The sequence below is a fragment of the Piliocolobus tephrosceles genome, chromosome 10 (assembly GCF_002776525.5).
Source record: "Piliocolobus tephrosceles isolate RC106 chromosome 10, ASM277652v3, whole genome shotgun sequence".
Classification (NCBI taxonomy): Eukaryota; Metazoa; Chordata; class Mammalia; order Primates; family Cercopithecidae; genus Piliocolobus; species Piliocolobus tephrosceles.
In genome coordinates, this window is record NC_045443.1 from 5,049,825 (window position 1) to 5,066,406 (window position 16,582).

General features: G+C 39.1%; 1 protein-coding gene across 1 annotated transcript in view; it reads left to right on the forward strand.

Annotated features, from left to right (window-relative positions):
- The window catches only part of GALNT8 (polypeptide N-acetylgalactosaminyltransferase 8), a 57,422-nt gene that overhangs the window by 10,399 nt on the left and 30,441 nt on the right, over positions 1-16,582 (forward strand). The window contains 1 exon segment of the mRNA XM_023232402.1: positions 12,992-13,158. Coding sequence (XP_023088170.1) covers positions 12,992-13,158 — 167 coding nt within the window.

The window sequence follows — 16,582 nt, forward strand, 5'->3', positions numbered from 1 at the left end:
TTTATGTATATAGATTGTATCATCTGCAAACAGGGACAATCTACACTTCTTTTCCAATTTTGATGCCTTTTTATTTCTTTCTCTTGCCTGATTGCTCTCGCTAGGACTTCTAGTAGCATGTTGAATAGAAATGTGAGAGTGGGCATTCTTGTCTTGTTCTGGACCTTAGAGGAAAAGCTTTCAATTTTTCCTCATTGAGTATGATGTTAGCTGTGGGTTTGTCATATGACCTTTATTGTGCTGAAGCTACAATTCTTCTATACCTAATTAGTTAAGAGTTTTTATCATGAAAAAATGTTGAGTTATTAAGTGATTTTTCGCATCTATTGAGATGACCATATGGTTTTTGTCCTTCATTCTGTTAACATGGTGTATTACATATACAGATTTGTGTATGTTGGACTATCTTTGCATCACATCCCTGAAATAAATCTCACTTCATTATGGTAAATAATCTTTTCAATTCAGTTTGCTAGTATTTTGATGAGGATTTTTGCATCAGCATTCATCAGGTATATTGCCCTGTAGTTTCCTTTTTTTCAGTGTTCTTGTCTGGTTTTGTTATCAGGGTAATATTGGCCTTATAAAATCAGTTTGAAAGTATCACCTACACTTCGATTTTTTGGAAGAGTTAGAGAAGGATTGGTATTATTAGTTCTTCCTTAAATGTTTGGTAGAATTCAGCAGTGAAGTCATCAGGTTCTGGGCTTGTCTTTTTTTTTTTTTTTTTTTTTTTTTTTAGACCAAGTCTCACTCTGTCACCCAGGCTGGAGTGCAGTGACACAGTCTTGGCTCACTGCAACCTCCAACCTCCACCCCCTCAGGTTCAAGCAATTCTTGTGCCTCAGCCTCCTGAGTAGCTGGGATTACAGACACCTGCCACCACGTCCAGCTGACTAATCTTTGTATTTTCAGTAGAGATGGGATTTTGCCATGTTGGCCAGGCTGATTTCAAACTCCTGACCTCAAGTGATCCACCTGTCTCAGCCTCCCAAAGTGCTAATTCAGTCTCCTTACTTATTATTGGTCTTTTCAGATTTTCCATTTTTCATGATTCAATCTTGATAGGCTGTATGTGTCCATGAATTTGTCTATTTCTTATGGGTTGTACAATTTGTTAATATATAATTGTTCTTAAGCCTCTTATGACCCTTTATATTTCTGTTGTATCAGTTGTAATTTCTGTTTCTCATTTCTGATTTTATTTATTTGATTCCTCTTTTTTTCTTAGTCTAGATAAAGATTTGTCAATTTTGTTTATCTTCTCAAAAAACCAAGTCTTAGTTTTATGAATATTATCTATTGTTTTTTTAATCCCCATTGTATTTTTTTTTTTTTTGCTCTGATCTTTATTATTTACTCCTTCTACTAACTTTGAACTTAGTTTGTTCTTAGTTTTCCAGTTCCTTGAGGTCAAACTGTTTGTTTGATATATTTTTTCTTTTTTTTGATGTAGGCATTTCTTCTGTAAGCTTGACTCTTAGAACTGCTTTTGCTGCATCCCATGAGTTTCGATAGTTTTCTTTTCATTTTTATTTGTTCAATATTCTTTTTAATTTCCTTTGTATTTTCTTCATTGATCCATTGGCTGTTCAGGAGCATGTTATTTAATTTTTATATATTTGCAAATTATTCCAAATTCCTCCTGTTGTTGATTTCTTGCTTCATACCATTATGGTCAGAAAAGATACCTGATACGGTTTCAGTCTTCTTAAATTTGCTAAGACTTGTTTTGTGGCCTAACATGATCTATCCTGGAGAATGTTCTTCGTGCACATGAGAAGAATGTGTATTCTGTTGTGGTTATTGGAGTGCTCTGTATATGTTTGTTAGTCTATTTGGTCTAGAGTGTAGTTTAAGTCTGATGTTTCCTTACTGATTTTCTGCCTGGATGATATTCCCATTGCTGAAAGTAGGGTATTAAAGTTTCCTACTATTATTGTATATTTTAAATATATTAACATTTGCTTTTTTATGTTAGGTTCTCCAGTGTTGGTTATCTATATATTTACAACTGTTGTATTCTCTTGCCAAATTAATCCCTGTATCATTATTAACGATATTCTTTGCCATGTTTTACAGTTTTTGGCATAAAGTCTACTTTATCGAGGTATAGCTATTCCTAATCGAATCGTGTTTGGTTTCCATTTACATGAAATATCATTTTCCAGCCCTTCACTTTGAATCTACATGTGTCTTTAATGGTGACGTGGGTTTCTTGTAAGCAGCATATAGTTGGGTCTTGTTTTCTTTCTTACCCATTTCGCCACTGTATGTCTTTTGATTAAATAAAACCCATTTACATTCAAGGAAATTATTGATAGGTAAGGACTTTCTACTGCTATTTTGTTAATTGTTTTTCTGGTTGTCTTTGTTAGATCATTTTTTCCTTTCTTTCTTGCCATCATCCTTTGCAATTAAGTTGTTTTCTCTAGTGGTATGCTTTGATTCTTTACCTTTTATTTTTGTGTATCAATGATAAGTTTTTGCTTTGTGCTTTCCATGAAGCTTGCAAATAGCATATTATCGGTATAACAAACTATTTTAAGCTGATAGCAACTTAACTTTGATTGCAAAGAATCTCTACACTTTTACTCCACTCCTCCCATTTTTAATTTTTAATGTCATCATTTACATCTTACCGAATTATTAGAGCTATTATTGTTTTAATAGTTTTGTCTTTTAATCATCATATTAAAGATATAAGTAACTTATACACCATCATTACAGTGAGTATTCTGACTTTGTATATTTACTTTTATGAGCAAGTTTTATAGGTTCATATGTTTTCACATTACTAATTACCCTCCTTTTGTCTCAGCTTGAAGAACTCTCTTCAGCATTTGTTGTAAGACAGATCTGGTGGTAATTAACCCCCTCAGGTTCTGTTCATCTTTATCTATCCTTCATTGCTTAAGGACAGCTTTTCTGGGTACATATAGTATTCTTGGTTGGCAGATGTGTTTTCCACTTCATCACGTTTCACTATTATTTATTTAAATAGGGTTTCTACCACTTTGTCTTTTTCTTCTCTTTTTGAATGTTATACTTCAAATATTTGCTCTTTTGATGCTATCCCATAAATTCAATGAGGTTTGTTCATTTTATATCTTTTACTATTATAAAATTTTCTCCTTTAGTGCTAGTAACATTTTTGTCTTAATACCTGTTTTGTTTGATATTAGTATAGCCAGTCTAGTTTTCTTACAGTTGCTGTTTACATGATGTATCATTTTCTATCCTTTTACTTTCAACCTATTTGTCTCTTTCAACCTAAAGTATGGTTCCTATAGATAGCATATAGTTGGATCTTTTAAAAAATGCAATCTCTCATTCTCTACCTATTGATTGGATTGTTTAATTTGTTCACATTTAATGTTTTATTGATATAGTTGAATTTATTTCTGCTGTTCTATTTTTGTTTTCTAGTGTCTCATGCCTTTTCCTTCTATCCATCTTTTACTTTTTCTTTTTTCCCATTAAGTGAATATTTTCTAATATAACCGTATAATTCTTTTAATGATTTTTCACTATATTTTTTGATTTTTTAAGTGGTTGTTTTAGGGCTTATCACATACATTTTAACTTATCAGAATCTACTTAGAATTATAGTAGTTTAATTTCAATGAGATACGAAAAAATTATTAATATATTGCCCTACTTGCTCTTCCTCCTTTTTTACTATTATTATTATGTGTTACATATGTGTGGTAAAACTCCAAAATACATTATGATTGTATAATTTTATATCCATTAAAGAAAATGAGAAAAAGGAGAGGAAGTATTAATTATAGGCTTTGTTATATTCACCTTCTTATTTTACATGTCTGATTCTGTACATTCATTCCTGTGGATTCATTTTACTATCTTGTGTCATTTCTTTAACACAGCTTTGTTCCCATTCACCTTTCTGTGCAGTTATTACCAAATATATTACATTGTGATGTTATAGACTGAATTATACAATTATATAGAAATTGCTTTATGCAATTGCTTTTTACTTTTTAAATTAAGAGTGGAAAAGAGAAAGATATATATCTATACTGTCTTTTATAATTACATAATTACCTTTGCTGATATTTGTGTGTGTGTGTGTGTGTGTGTGTGTATTTGAATTACTGTCTAAGGTCACTTGCTTTCAGCCTAAAGAGATTAGTTTTTCTTGTAAGGTGGGTCTGCTAGCAGCACATAAATTCTCTCAGCATTTGTTTATCTGTCAATGCCTTTATTCGAAAAATGTAAGATAAAAAATGCTTGGTTGACAGTTTCATTTTTCTTCTGGCATTTTCAATATGCCATCCCATTGCTTTCTGACCTCTCTATTGTTTCTGATGAGATATCAACTGTCAATCTTATTGGGATTCCCTTGTACGTGATAAGTCATTTTTTCTTTTTGTTTATTTCAAGCTTTTCTTTTCATCTTTGGCTCTCAGCATTTGGATTATGATGGGCCTGGGTGTGTATCTCTGCATTCGTTCTACTTGGAATTCCTTGAGTTTCTTGGGTCTGCCTCAAAAAATTTTGAAAATGAATATTTCTTTTGGGGATTATAAAATTTATCATAAATTGCAGCCTCTTAGTACTAAGATCTTATAGCTGAATTGAACAGACATCAAGTGAAAAGAAATTGTGACCAGGCCATTCATAAATTGCTTTCTCTTTATGCTTTTAACCATCAGAGCAAAGTAATCCACATTCAAGATTCGACCTGTGATTCATGTAGTGCATGACAGTGGCTCAGTGTATGGTTTGATTGATGAATTGGTACTTTCTATCACATCACCCTAAAAATGATTCTCTAGCATCCCTGATTCTCTGAGTTAGAAAGGAGTAGGAGAGACTTAAATGAAGAAGAGAAAACTACTTCTTTACCAAGGCCTACTTATTTCAACATGTAGATTGCTTTACCTTGGATGTTTTGCTCTAAGATATTTAGAGGAATATTTAAACAAATTAGCTTGTGAAAGAAATGGTGAAACATTTCATCTTTCATGCCAACTCCAACTAACTGGTAGTCACTACCTGGAGTATTGTAGTGGGAAGACTTTTGAGTCAATATGATCAAAGACATAAGTGCTGTGATCTATTAGCAATGCCTGCTATACACAAGGAAGAGGAAATGATGGCAATTGTGTTAGTATTTGCCACTTGTGACCTGGGAGGCAAGTAGGACCTAATATATTTTCTTCAGGATCCACTGTATAATTTAGGTCTTGAGGCATGAGGATAATATGCAGGGATCGATTGGTAACTGGAGCTGCTTTGTTCTTAATTTTGGAGCATTTAGGTTTAATTCCATAGAGATTAATTCATAAAACTGCTTCTCAAAAAGTTTCGCTATGGTGAAAACTATATATGAATCAAGTGCCTATATATACCTTAGTAATGTCTGAGTTACATCTGATACCTATAAACCAGGAGACAACCTGTCTTCCCTGATGCCCATAAAAAGATCCATGTGGCTCAGGCGCATAGATTTCAGAGCTAAAGCATTCTGGAAACCTTCATGGTTTGAGTACTACAGATAGATAACTCCATTGTCTTTACTGAAAAATAAATCGTTTAGTGAATGAAAGCTGTCATGTAGAATCTTGAATTTAGCATAGGCATTGTATGCTATTTAGTCCAGCTTCCTGCCAAATGAGATACCACAACGATTGTGGTTCCTAGGTTTCCTCAGCTTTCTGGATAGCTGTTTGATACCAGAAAGGTGCCAGCCCTGGCAGTTCTCATGTTGTCACGTCCTCTCTCTACCTTTCAGAGACTGGAGAAAGGCTTCTCAGGAGAGTGTGCTGTGTAATTGGAGAATGAAGCAGTCACTTAACTGAATTTGGATAGATGTAAAATACCAACAAATGATTAAATAATTAAACACACAAAAAGGCACAGCTTCAATAATTAATCTCTAATAGGGAGCCCACCTGCTGTGAACAGGACCACCTACACAATTTGCAGAGCCCAGTGCAAAATGAAAATGAGGGACATTCGTTAAAAAATAATTAAGAATTTCAAGATGATAAAAGTAATGAATTAAATCAATGGGGGAGACCTACATGTGGAGTCCTGTGTGACTGCCCAGGTTGCATACCACGAGGCTGGCCCTCCCAGTGTAATATATATTCTCACACTGGGATTTTCTAAGGCAAATTATGCCAGCCACATAATTTACCTTGGAAAATCCCAATGTAAGAATACATATTTTGCAACTGATTAAAGTCTGTTTGCATGTATACAAATTAGTTTATGTGTTCCACACAACAGTAGTTTCAGGCGAAATTGTGATATGAATAAAGTTTATCTTTCCAGCTGTAGCACATAGAACTTACCTTATCTCCTTCTGCCATTCTCTCGCATTGCTTGAGGTGGTATACTGTGATTCTCTACTGGGAGGAGTGGCTAGAGATCGGTTCCTCTAGATGTCATCCAGCCAACAAATACTTTTTCAGTATCTTCTGCTGCACTCTTCAGTATGATAGCTACCAGTCACATGTGGCTACTTAAATGTAAATTAATTAAAATTATTTGCTTGAGGTGGTACACTGTGATTCTCTGCTGGGAGGAGTGCCTAGAGATCGGTTCCTCTAGATGTCATCCAACCAGCAAATACTTTTCCAGTATCTTCTGCTGCACTGTTCAGTATAATAGCTACCAGTCACATATGGCTACTTAAATGTAAATTAATTAAAATTAAATTAAGCATTTAAGTTCTGGTTACATTAGCCATATTATAAGTGCTTGATAGGCACACGCGGCTAGAAGCTATCATTATGTATAGGATAGATATAGAAGATTTCATCATTGCAGAAAATTCTACTGTATAGTGCTGGTCTACACCTTCCAGGTCAGGTGCTGGTGATGCAGGGAAGAGGGAGAGATTATTCTTTTGAAACCACGGGAGGCACATTTCCGACCTCTTTTGATTGATATACGGTGGGTAAGAAAATGTGGGTATGGATAAGAGAAGTGTCGTAAAAGCATTTAGAATATAGACAAGAATATGCAAAAGATGCATAGGAAACAGGGCAGAGGAAAGAACATCTGAAGTCACTGATGTGATTATGTGGATTAGAGGAAAGAGAAGTTCAGCAGAATTTTAATCAGTCTTCAATTTAACATAATCACCTATTCTTATTCTCAATTAAATACAGATTTATTGTATAACCATCCCATACCAGACATTAAGAACTGCCACTAGGCTTTAAAGAATTTAAAGTTCATCTCTGCCAGGCTCCTCAGCCTGTGCGTTAAGTATTGATCGTCCTCAGGCTTTAGTCCAAGGCTCCTTTCTGCTGGTAGTTAAGGTGATTTTATCCACTTACGAATTCACCACTTACATGGCAGTGACTCCCAAATCCACAGGACTGTAATCCAGACTTGTTCTTCTGAGGCTCCAGGGCCATATATGCAGTGACCTGCCAGGGAATTCCATGGTGTGACTCAGAGGCATCTCAGAAGCCACACGGCCAAACCTAAGTTGATCCACTTCTTTTTCTTATCTTATTGCTCCTAGCTCAGTGAAAGTTGCCATTGTCCAAGTATTAATGACAACAAGAACAAAAATAACCAGCAAAGTAGTAAGAATAGTAGATAACCTTTATGGAGCTTCTTTTATTCTGAGCACTTACGCACATTACCACATTTGAACCTCATAATAATACTATGATGTGAGGATTACTCCTCCTCCTACCACTATTACTACTAATACTATTGCTGCTAACCACCACCACCCTCACCATCTTATAAATAAGGAAAGGAAGAGAAGCACAAAAAGATCATGCAGATAGAAAGTGACAGCTGTGACTCGAGTGAACACAGGTCTTTCTGGAGACTCTGCTTCTACTCTTATTTACTGTACCACCCTCTTACAGCATTGGTATCACTTGGGAGCCTGGAATAAATTCAGGATCTCAGACCCCACTCCGACCTCCTGATGAGAGTCTGTACTTTAACAAGATCCCCAAGTGATGTGTGCGTGGGTATTGTTAGTATCTGATAATTTTTCTTGTGATCTAGTGTCACCCCTTCAACTTCCACCTGCCCACCACCTTTGAGTAATGAGTGAGACGAGGAAATCACATTGAAAGTGTCTTTCTCTCGCTCCTTTCTTTCTCCAGGGTGGGCCTTAGGTGAAGTCTTCATACCTTCCCACCTGTATTATGGCGTCCACATGTGGCTGATTACCTTCTGTTGTCTTCATGGCGGCCAAAATGCTTTCTTCAAAATGTTAAGTTGATCATACCAATTCTTTGCTTAAAATCCTCTAGTCCCTCTAGGATAAAGTCCAATCTTCCTAGCTTCCAATGTCCAGTCCTTCTGATATGTCCCATCTTCATATCTCTTGGCACTACTACTAAGCAGGGCAGTTCTCCAAGGAGTGTGTGCTCTTTTGTGTCCCTGGCATTCATCTGCATTTTGGCTTTTGCCTAAAATCCCCTTGCAGTTTCAGAGGCTGCAATTCAAATGGCTGCCAACATACATGCTGTGAGCATTTTGGGTGAGGGCGATGGTGAATGGGTGAACAGCAAGCTACACTGTGAGTAACTGCAGCAACCGTGGCTCTGGACAGAGCAGGGGCTATCTCCTGGAAAAGTGGTTGCAGTGAGATAAATATTTGCTTTGTCAGAGAGACAAGAAATCTGGATTTGTAGGTTGGCAACTACTTTAAGTCTTTAAAAAATGTGTGGATTGAGGCTTCCTTCCAGAATGGCAAAGTGTTGAGTGCAACATTTTCTTTCCCTAGCAAAACAACTATTTAACTGGAAAAAAATCATAATTATTTAAATTTTTTAACAAACTGTTCTAAGGAAATATGCAAACGGAAAAACATTCTTTCAAGAAAATCTACTAAATATCCTTCAGAACAGCAGGAGTCTGTGGCATTGGAGCCATGACTTGTTCCCCCCATGCACCCTCAGCACTGTCTTATGGAAACTTCACAAGGTTATCTGCTCTGGTGGCTGTGGCCAAGAAGGGGGCTCCCTGTCCCTGCAGGTCCTAGCATACATAGGTCCTTGGTATCACCCCAGGAAGGACAGGCCACCCACATTTCACACCTTCTCCTTCCTCCACTAGGAATGCAAAAGTTGTATTCCTAGTGGAGGTGATTGAGAGACAATTGGGACTCCCTTCTTTTGTTTTGCCTCTACTCGTAGGGTGAAATTTCAACTCCAGGTGCATGAGTCCAAGAACACTGGGCTCCAGTTGCTCCTTCCCCAACTTGCTGTCAGAGTGGAACTTCCATACCAGAATGCACAAGCTAGGAAGACCAGGAGCTCCCGGGGCTGCCACCTCCTTTCCCCCAGCCCACGTCTACCTGTAGAGCAAGGTGTCATTCTAGAAGGGCTTCTGTCTCCACCTCCAGCTCCTGTGCAGTGGTGCAGAAGTTCTATTCAGGAGGAAAGGCAGGATGAAAACCTCCCTAGCTATATTTAAGGGACTGACCTTATTTAGAACAGAGGATGAAGAAGTCCAGCCCAATGATGTTGTTTGAAGCAATAGAGATCTTGGTAGAGAAAATTAAAAAGTATGCTCATAGCTCCGTAATACTGGTGGCAACAAGCAAAATGGCAGAACAACCAGAAATTTAACAGGAAGAATTAGGGAAAACCATTGCCAAGAAGAGCCCTCCTTGGATCACAGTTATCTCTGGGTTGTCTAGAAGTTTGTGTGCAAGCCCCAGGCTGAACCTGCTCAGGAACAGCAAGAGTACAATGAGGGGAAGACTGAAAATCATTTGCCAACCAGAACACAGATCCATCAGCAAACAGCTGAATCCTCACCGGCACTGGGGGCTGAAGCCCAACCTCTGAACAAATATGGCTTAAACAGTGAACTGCTCTGACTCAGAGGCAACAACTAGGAAGCCAGGATTAAAAATAAAATCATGCACATCCCTGGGAATCTGGAAGACTATGTGCATACCTAAGGCTGTGCTCTCTCAGGAGTTATCGCAGAAAAAAATCCAAGCTACCAGTATGTAGGTCAAAATGTAAACTCCCTGAACTGTGATCGCAGCCTCCATGCCACCTATATTCAGGAATCTAATCAACCAAGGAGCTTTAAATCCAATCTCTGATGAATAAGTGGCTTATGATGACCCAGAAGCAGCCCCTAGGTAGCCAGGCTAAAAGAGAAAAACAAGAAAAAAAAAAAAAAGAAGGTCAAGATCATGAGCATTAAAGGCTGAACACTGCAGGAGAAACAGATTTTATAGACCTTGCAAATTAGTTTAACTAAGTTACCAATTGAATAAATAAACAACCAAGCAAATTACAATGACATTTACCCATTTACTCCTGGGTTATATACAGAGTTACTAGATACTTTGTCTAAGATGATACGTTTTTAACAAGAAATTATGAGACATACAAAGATACAGGAAAGAGTAATAACTCCTGCACAAGAGAGAACAAAGCAGCAAACTTTAGAAGAGGCCCAGGTATTGGACTTATCTGTAATGACTTCAAACACACCATTATACATATATTCAAAGAACTAAAGTTAGCCACGTCTAAAGCATTAAAGGAAGGTTATAATGACAACGTCTCATCAAACAGAAACTATCAATAAAGACTTACAAATTATAAAGAGGTGCCAAATGATCATTCTAAAACTGAGAAGTACAATAATAAAAATGAAGAGTTTGACTTTCATTTTCTGGTCTGGCTTTTAAGGAGCTTAGAGGTCCCCACTGTATCCTAACAGCAAGTAAAAAGCTGAAAAAAGGGAAAAGTAAACTCTTCTCAGCTCTTTTTTTTTTTTTTTTTTTTTTAAGGCGGAGTCTCACTCTGTCCACCAGGCTGGAGTGCAGTGGTGTGATCTCGGCTCACTGCAAGCTCCGCCTCCTGGGTTCACGCCATTCTCCTGCCTCAGCCTCCCTAGTAGCTGGGACTACAGGCTCCCGCCACCGCGCCCTGCTAATTTTTTGTATTTTTAGTAGAGACGGGGTTTCACCGTGGTCTTGATCTCCTGATCTTGTGATCCGCCCTCCTCGGCCTCCCAAAGTGCTGGGATTACAGGCGTGAGCCGCTGCGCCTGGCCTCTTCTCAGCTTTTATAGGGAAGTGACATTGCAGGGCAAACTGCTGCCCCCAAAATTGGACAGACAGACAGGTAGATACAGAGAATCACAACTTTACCAGAGCAGAAACCGTGGGAACCAGGGCGAGGATAGGAAAACCTGAATTGTAAATTGATGAATCGTGGACAAGTCTGAGAATTAAACACTCCGGGGAGACCCAGTCACAGGGGCTCCTACACTTGTGTACATTTTACCCCCCAGACCTCTACCAGATCCTCACAGTGAATATCAGAGAAAAACCTCCCCCTGCCTCTGGGAGGGAGAAAGGAAGAGGTGAAAAGGAATCATTTTGAAATATGCCAGATGAGTCTGTTCTTCTTAACAAGGCCTGCCCGAAAGAGAAGCTATTTTACCAGAGCCTAACCTGCTGGAGTTGTGTGATAGCCTAACCGCTGTGGTTCGAATGTTTGTCTTCTCTGAAACTCATGTGAAAATGTATTTGCCGTTGCGACCGTATTGGGAGGTGGGACGTTGAAGAAGTGTTTAGGTCGTGAGGGCTCTGCTCTGGTGAATGGACGAATGCTCTTACCCCGTCATTATCACGAGAGGGGGTTTGTTACCGTGGGACTGGGCTCTTGTTCTTTTCATCCTGTCTTTGCTCCTTCTGCCATGTTATAACGCAGCATGAAGCCCCTCACCAGAGGCCAGCACCTTGATATTAGACTTACTCGCCTCCAGAACCAGGAGCCAATAAATTTCTGTTCATTGTTCAGTTACCCAGTCCCAGGCTGCACAAAATGGACCAAGGCACTAACTTACCTGGGAGAAGGGGAACAATCAACTCCAGCCTGCTTTAGCTTTCTCCATGGTGGAATGAAAATACCCAACTTTAGCTCCCTCTGTCCTTTTACATGGGGGAAAAAATATACACTTAAATTTATGATCAACCGATTCTTGACAGGGGTACCAAGACAATGCAATGGGAGAGAGAATAGTCTGTTCAACAAATGGGTGCTGAGACAGGTGGATATCTAGATGCAAAATAATAAAGTTGGACCCCTCATCACACCATATACAAATATTAACACAAAATGGTCATAGATGTAAATATAAGAGATAAAACTATAAAACACTTAGAAAAAAATGACAGCAAATCTTGGGCGATAGGGATTGGCAAGAGTTTCTTAGGTATGACACCAAAAGCATAGGTGAAACAAGATTGAAAAGTTGAACTTTATCAAAACTAACTTTGTTTTTTCCTGAAATGACACCATCAAGAAAGTGAAAAGGCTGCCCATGGAGTGGGAGAAAATATTTGCAAACCATATGTCTGATAAGAATTCTAGAATATATAAAGAATGCTTACAAAACTCAATAACAAACTAAACATGGGCAAACATATAGAAAAAATCTTTTGGAGCTGATAGATACATTTATTACCTTGATTACGATATTGTGGGTGCATGCATATCTGCAGTTTTTGTATATCAATTTAACCCCAATAAAGCTATAAAAAGGGTAAACCAGTGCCTAGCATATAGTAAGCATTTAGCGAATACAGGCTAGTTTGCCACCTGTGTCTGCTGGTGAAGCAGAGGGCGTGTCAACGGTGACTGGGGTCTGAGAACATGGGCAAAGGGCTGTGGCAATGACAGGAAGAAGGCTGCCAGCAAGGAAACTAATCCGGGTGTAGAAGAGGAATGGGAATTCCTTTTGAAGTATGTTGAATGTTCAGATGGAAACATCTGGTAAAGATTAATAAAAAAAGATTTTATCCCCATAACAGGAGAATTTTGGATAAACGAATATAAAATCTTGCTACTGTGATAAGCCACTAAGAGTTTTGCTTTCCAGTGAGTTTGAGGGGTGGTTGAATTGGTCTGTATAACATCATACAGAGTGAAAGGAAAGATTGGATAGCAATGTTTAAGTAATTTAAAAAATAATATGTTATAAAAATGATCTCTTATAGATGTCTTCAGAAGACATATCCTTCCCAGCTCCCATCCCTTAGTGTCATTCTCATATTCATGAATGAAGCTCTGTCCATTATACAGCGGGCCATCACCAGTATCATCAACCGGACACCCTCTCGATTGTTGAAGGAAATCATCTTGGTGGACGATTTCAGCTCAAATGGTGAGCAACGTGCTCAAAGAGTAACTGTAAAAATGACCACTTATCACCTGTGCTTGGCTGGAAAGAGGTTTTGGCTTACAGTTTAGGACCCCTTGGGTTTCTCATGCAGGGAAAATAAAAAGATCATTTGTTGAGGGTCTGCTTGTGCTAGCCACATTTAATCTTCACAAAGTCAGGACAGAGGATAATTATCTCTACACGGATGAGGACACGGAGACACAGAGAGCTCACACAGCGTGCTTAAATTGGACCGCAAGCCAGTGGCAGAGGTGGGAGTTAGGCAGGACCGTGTACCTCCAAATCTACCTGTGCCCCTCTTATGCACAGTGAAGGAGCCTGGGGGTGGGGGTGAGGGGGTGAAGCAGAGTCTAGAGAAGGACTCCAGATACCAGGAAGGGACTTAGAGATGCTCCTTATGAAGGGCAGACTACTCTCCCTGGGTCATGAAGGCTGGAGGAAAGACAGCTTTGGGTGCTGACTCTTCACAGTGGCAGCAGCTCTTGCCCACAGGGTGCCCCTGCCCCGCGTCTAGCCCACCCAAGGAAGAGATGTAGAAGATAATGGACCTGAGTCCTCACTTTCTGAGTTCATGATCCCAGCTTCTCCCTTATAAGTGTGTTATGTCCTTGGGTAACTCAACGTCTTCATGTTCTGATTTTCTTGTACACAAAATATGGATGTTGATAATAATAACTCTTTTATGAACTATAGTGAGAATTAAATGAGATCATAATGGCAGCTAACATTGCTTGTTCTAAGCACCCTATGTGCGTTGCCTTTTTTTATGAGACGGAGTTTCTCTCTTGTCACCCAGGCTGGAGTGCAGTGGCGGGATCTTGGCTCACTGCAACCTTCACCTCCTAGGTTCAACCAATTCTTCTGCCTCAGCCTCCTGAGTACCTGGGATTATAGGAGTGTGCCACCACGCCCAGCTAAGTTTTGTATTTTTAGCAGAAACAGGGTTTCACCATGTTGGCCAAACTGGCCTTGAACTCCTGACCTCAGGTAGTTTGCCCACCTTGGCCTCCCAAAGTGCTGGGATTACAGGCATGACCACAATGCCTGGCCGTGTTAACTATTTTAATCATTACAACAGCCCTATGAGGGAGGAACCACTTTCTGACCCATTGTGTAGATGCACAAAATTAAGGCATGGACTGATCAAGGAACTTGTTCAGCATCCGACAGCTGGTAAGTGACAGACTTGAGATTTGACCATAAACTTCAGAGTCCAGAGCCCTAGCCCTAACTACTATGTTCCCTTTATAATACATGAATTACATAAAGCATTTTGCACATGGTGGCCTCTCAGCAAGTGTTGACTCTTAGTTTTATTAATTTTGTGCAACAAATAAAAGACAGTAGAATGAAGTTACAAAAACTTAGAGGTTTGGGCTAGCCGTGAGGAAGAATTTCCTGACTGTAAGTGTTATGAAGTGGCAGCTCATTGGAGGCAGAATATGTTCCTTCTCTGTGGATCTTTAAGTACCAGATAGGTGGTTGTACTTTCAACCTGTCTCTCAGGAGAGAGAGCAAGTAAAATGACTGCTTAAACCTTCTTTTTAAGACTCTTCCATACTAACAATACTTATCTTCATCCTTTGCATACCTTCCTCTTTTTTACTTCCAATGTAACTAAGCAAAAAATAAGAAGGTACAACTTTTAGAGCAAAATTCCACTGAAAACCAAAGAAAAGAGACTGGTTTCATTCATTTCTGAGCACGGGGACTGGTACCAAGTTGCACACCTGGTTTTCCGAGCCAAAAATAGGAGCATGATTAAAAAGACCTCAGCCCTGGACTTCTGAAGACACCCTGGCTCCGCTCCCTGCCTGAGATAACTGCAGGCAAGTCCCTTCACCTCTTTGGGACTCAGGGTCTTCATGAGGCAAACACAAGAATTGAGCTGGAATAGTGTCAAAATTATCTTTTTCTGTGAAAAAAAAGTCAACACTCTATGGCCTATACTCTGTGTTCTATGGGGTGTAGATAAGACTTAATTCAGGACTTTTTCCTGAGGAACAAGAAAATCAAAAAATACAAGATTACAAACACAGTGTAGACACATAAAGAAAAACCAAAGCTTTCTTATTGTTCTAAACTGCACTCCATTATAACACATTCCTCTCATTTAGATCTGAAACCCATGTTAGTTTTCCACAGAGATGATTTGTTTGGATGGTCACAGAAAAGGGGACGGTCAGCTATTCTTTGGTGTTACAGGGACAGGAATTAGAGAGTCTCTGTCATTAACCACAAAAACACCAGCCAAATTGAGCCCACACTGAGCAGAACTCAAATATCTGTTTTATGTTAAACAGGAAAATAAATGGAAGTCTCTATCTTGCCTACAGAAAGAGAAACTCACTATCCATGTGAACTCGGGGACAAGTGACTCAACCACTTCTCACCTCAGTTTCTGCATCTGTAACATCAGGAAATACTGGTGCCTACCTGATAGGACCACTTTTGGGATTAAATCATATGTGTAAAGGCCTCAGGAGAGAGCCTGTTCCCATTACATGCTAGCTGGTGTTCTGCTCCTCGCCTATCTCAGTATTATTTGCAGTACTTTTGAAATGCCACAACCTGGTGCCAGAGGCTTGCCTCCTTTCTGTCTTTCCCTAGATGTTAAGCTTATTCACGTCACTCAAATATTTTGAGCTTATATGTTAAATGTCACTCAAATGTTAGATGAGGTGTAAGCTTTTAAAAAATTATATCAAGGTAGATGGAATGCTGTATTTTCTTCCTAATTTTAGGAACATTTCACAATCAACAATTACATGTTGAGTTTCTACCATGTGCCAGGCAGTGGGCAGGGAAGAGGATGTCAGAGAGTTCAAGTTTCCATCTTAATGAAGCAAGATACATCTGTGGAAAGATACTTCAGTGTGTGAAGAATAATGTGACAAACCGAGTGAACTGTCAGCGAAAGAAAACACGGTGTGGGGGTGGGGGGTGTGATGATCTAAGAAGGGTTCCTGGAGGAGGCAGACTTGGATTGGGACTTGAAGCCTTCATAGGATTTGAGACAGCAGGGAAAACGAGGGAAGACTTGGAAACGGGGTTGGGGTGGAGAACTAGGGAGTGCCGAAAGAAAGGTGTGAACAAAAATGAGGAATCCAGAAGTACCCTGAGCTGACCAGCTTGGAATAACAGGTTTTGGGGAGGAGACCAGTAGGAGGGCAAAGCTGGGAAAGGAGCATAGGTTGTCTTCTGAAAACCCATTGAGGCGTCCTTAATTTTTGTGCTATATGATAGATATTATTTTTCAGGAGGTGACTCAGAATCAATGGCTCATAAAAATTTGGAGTTGGAAGGGTCCAGACTATTTGGTACTTTTCCTGAATTTTTAAATTTTTTTTTTTTTTTTTTTCTGAAAAAGAAACAGAATCTCACTCTGTTGCCCAGGCTGGTCTCA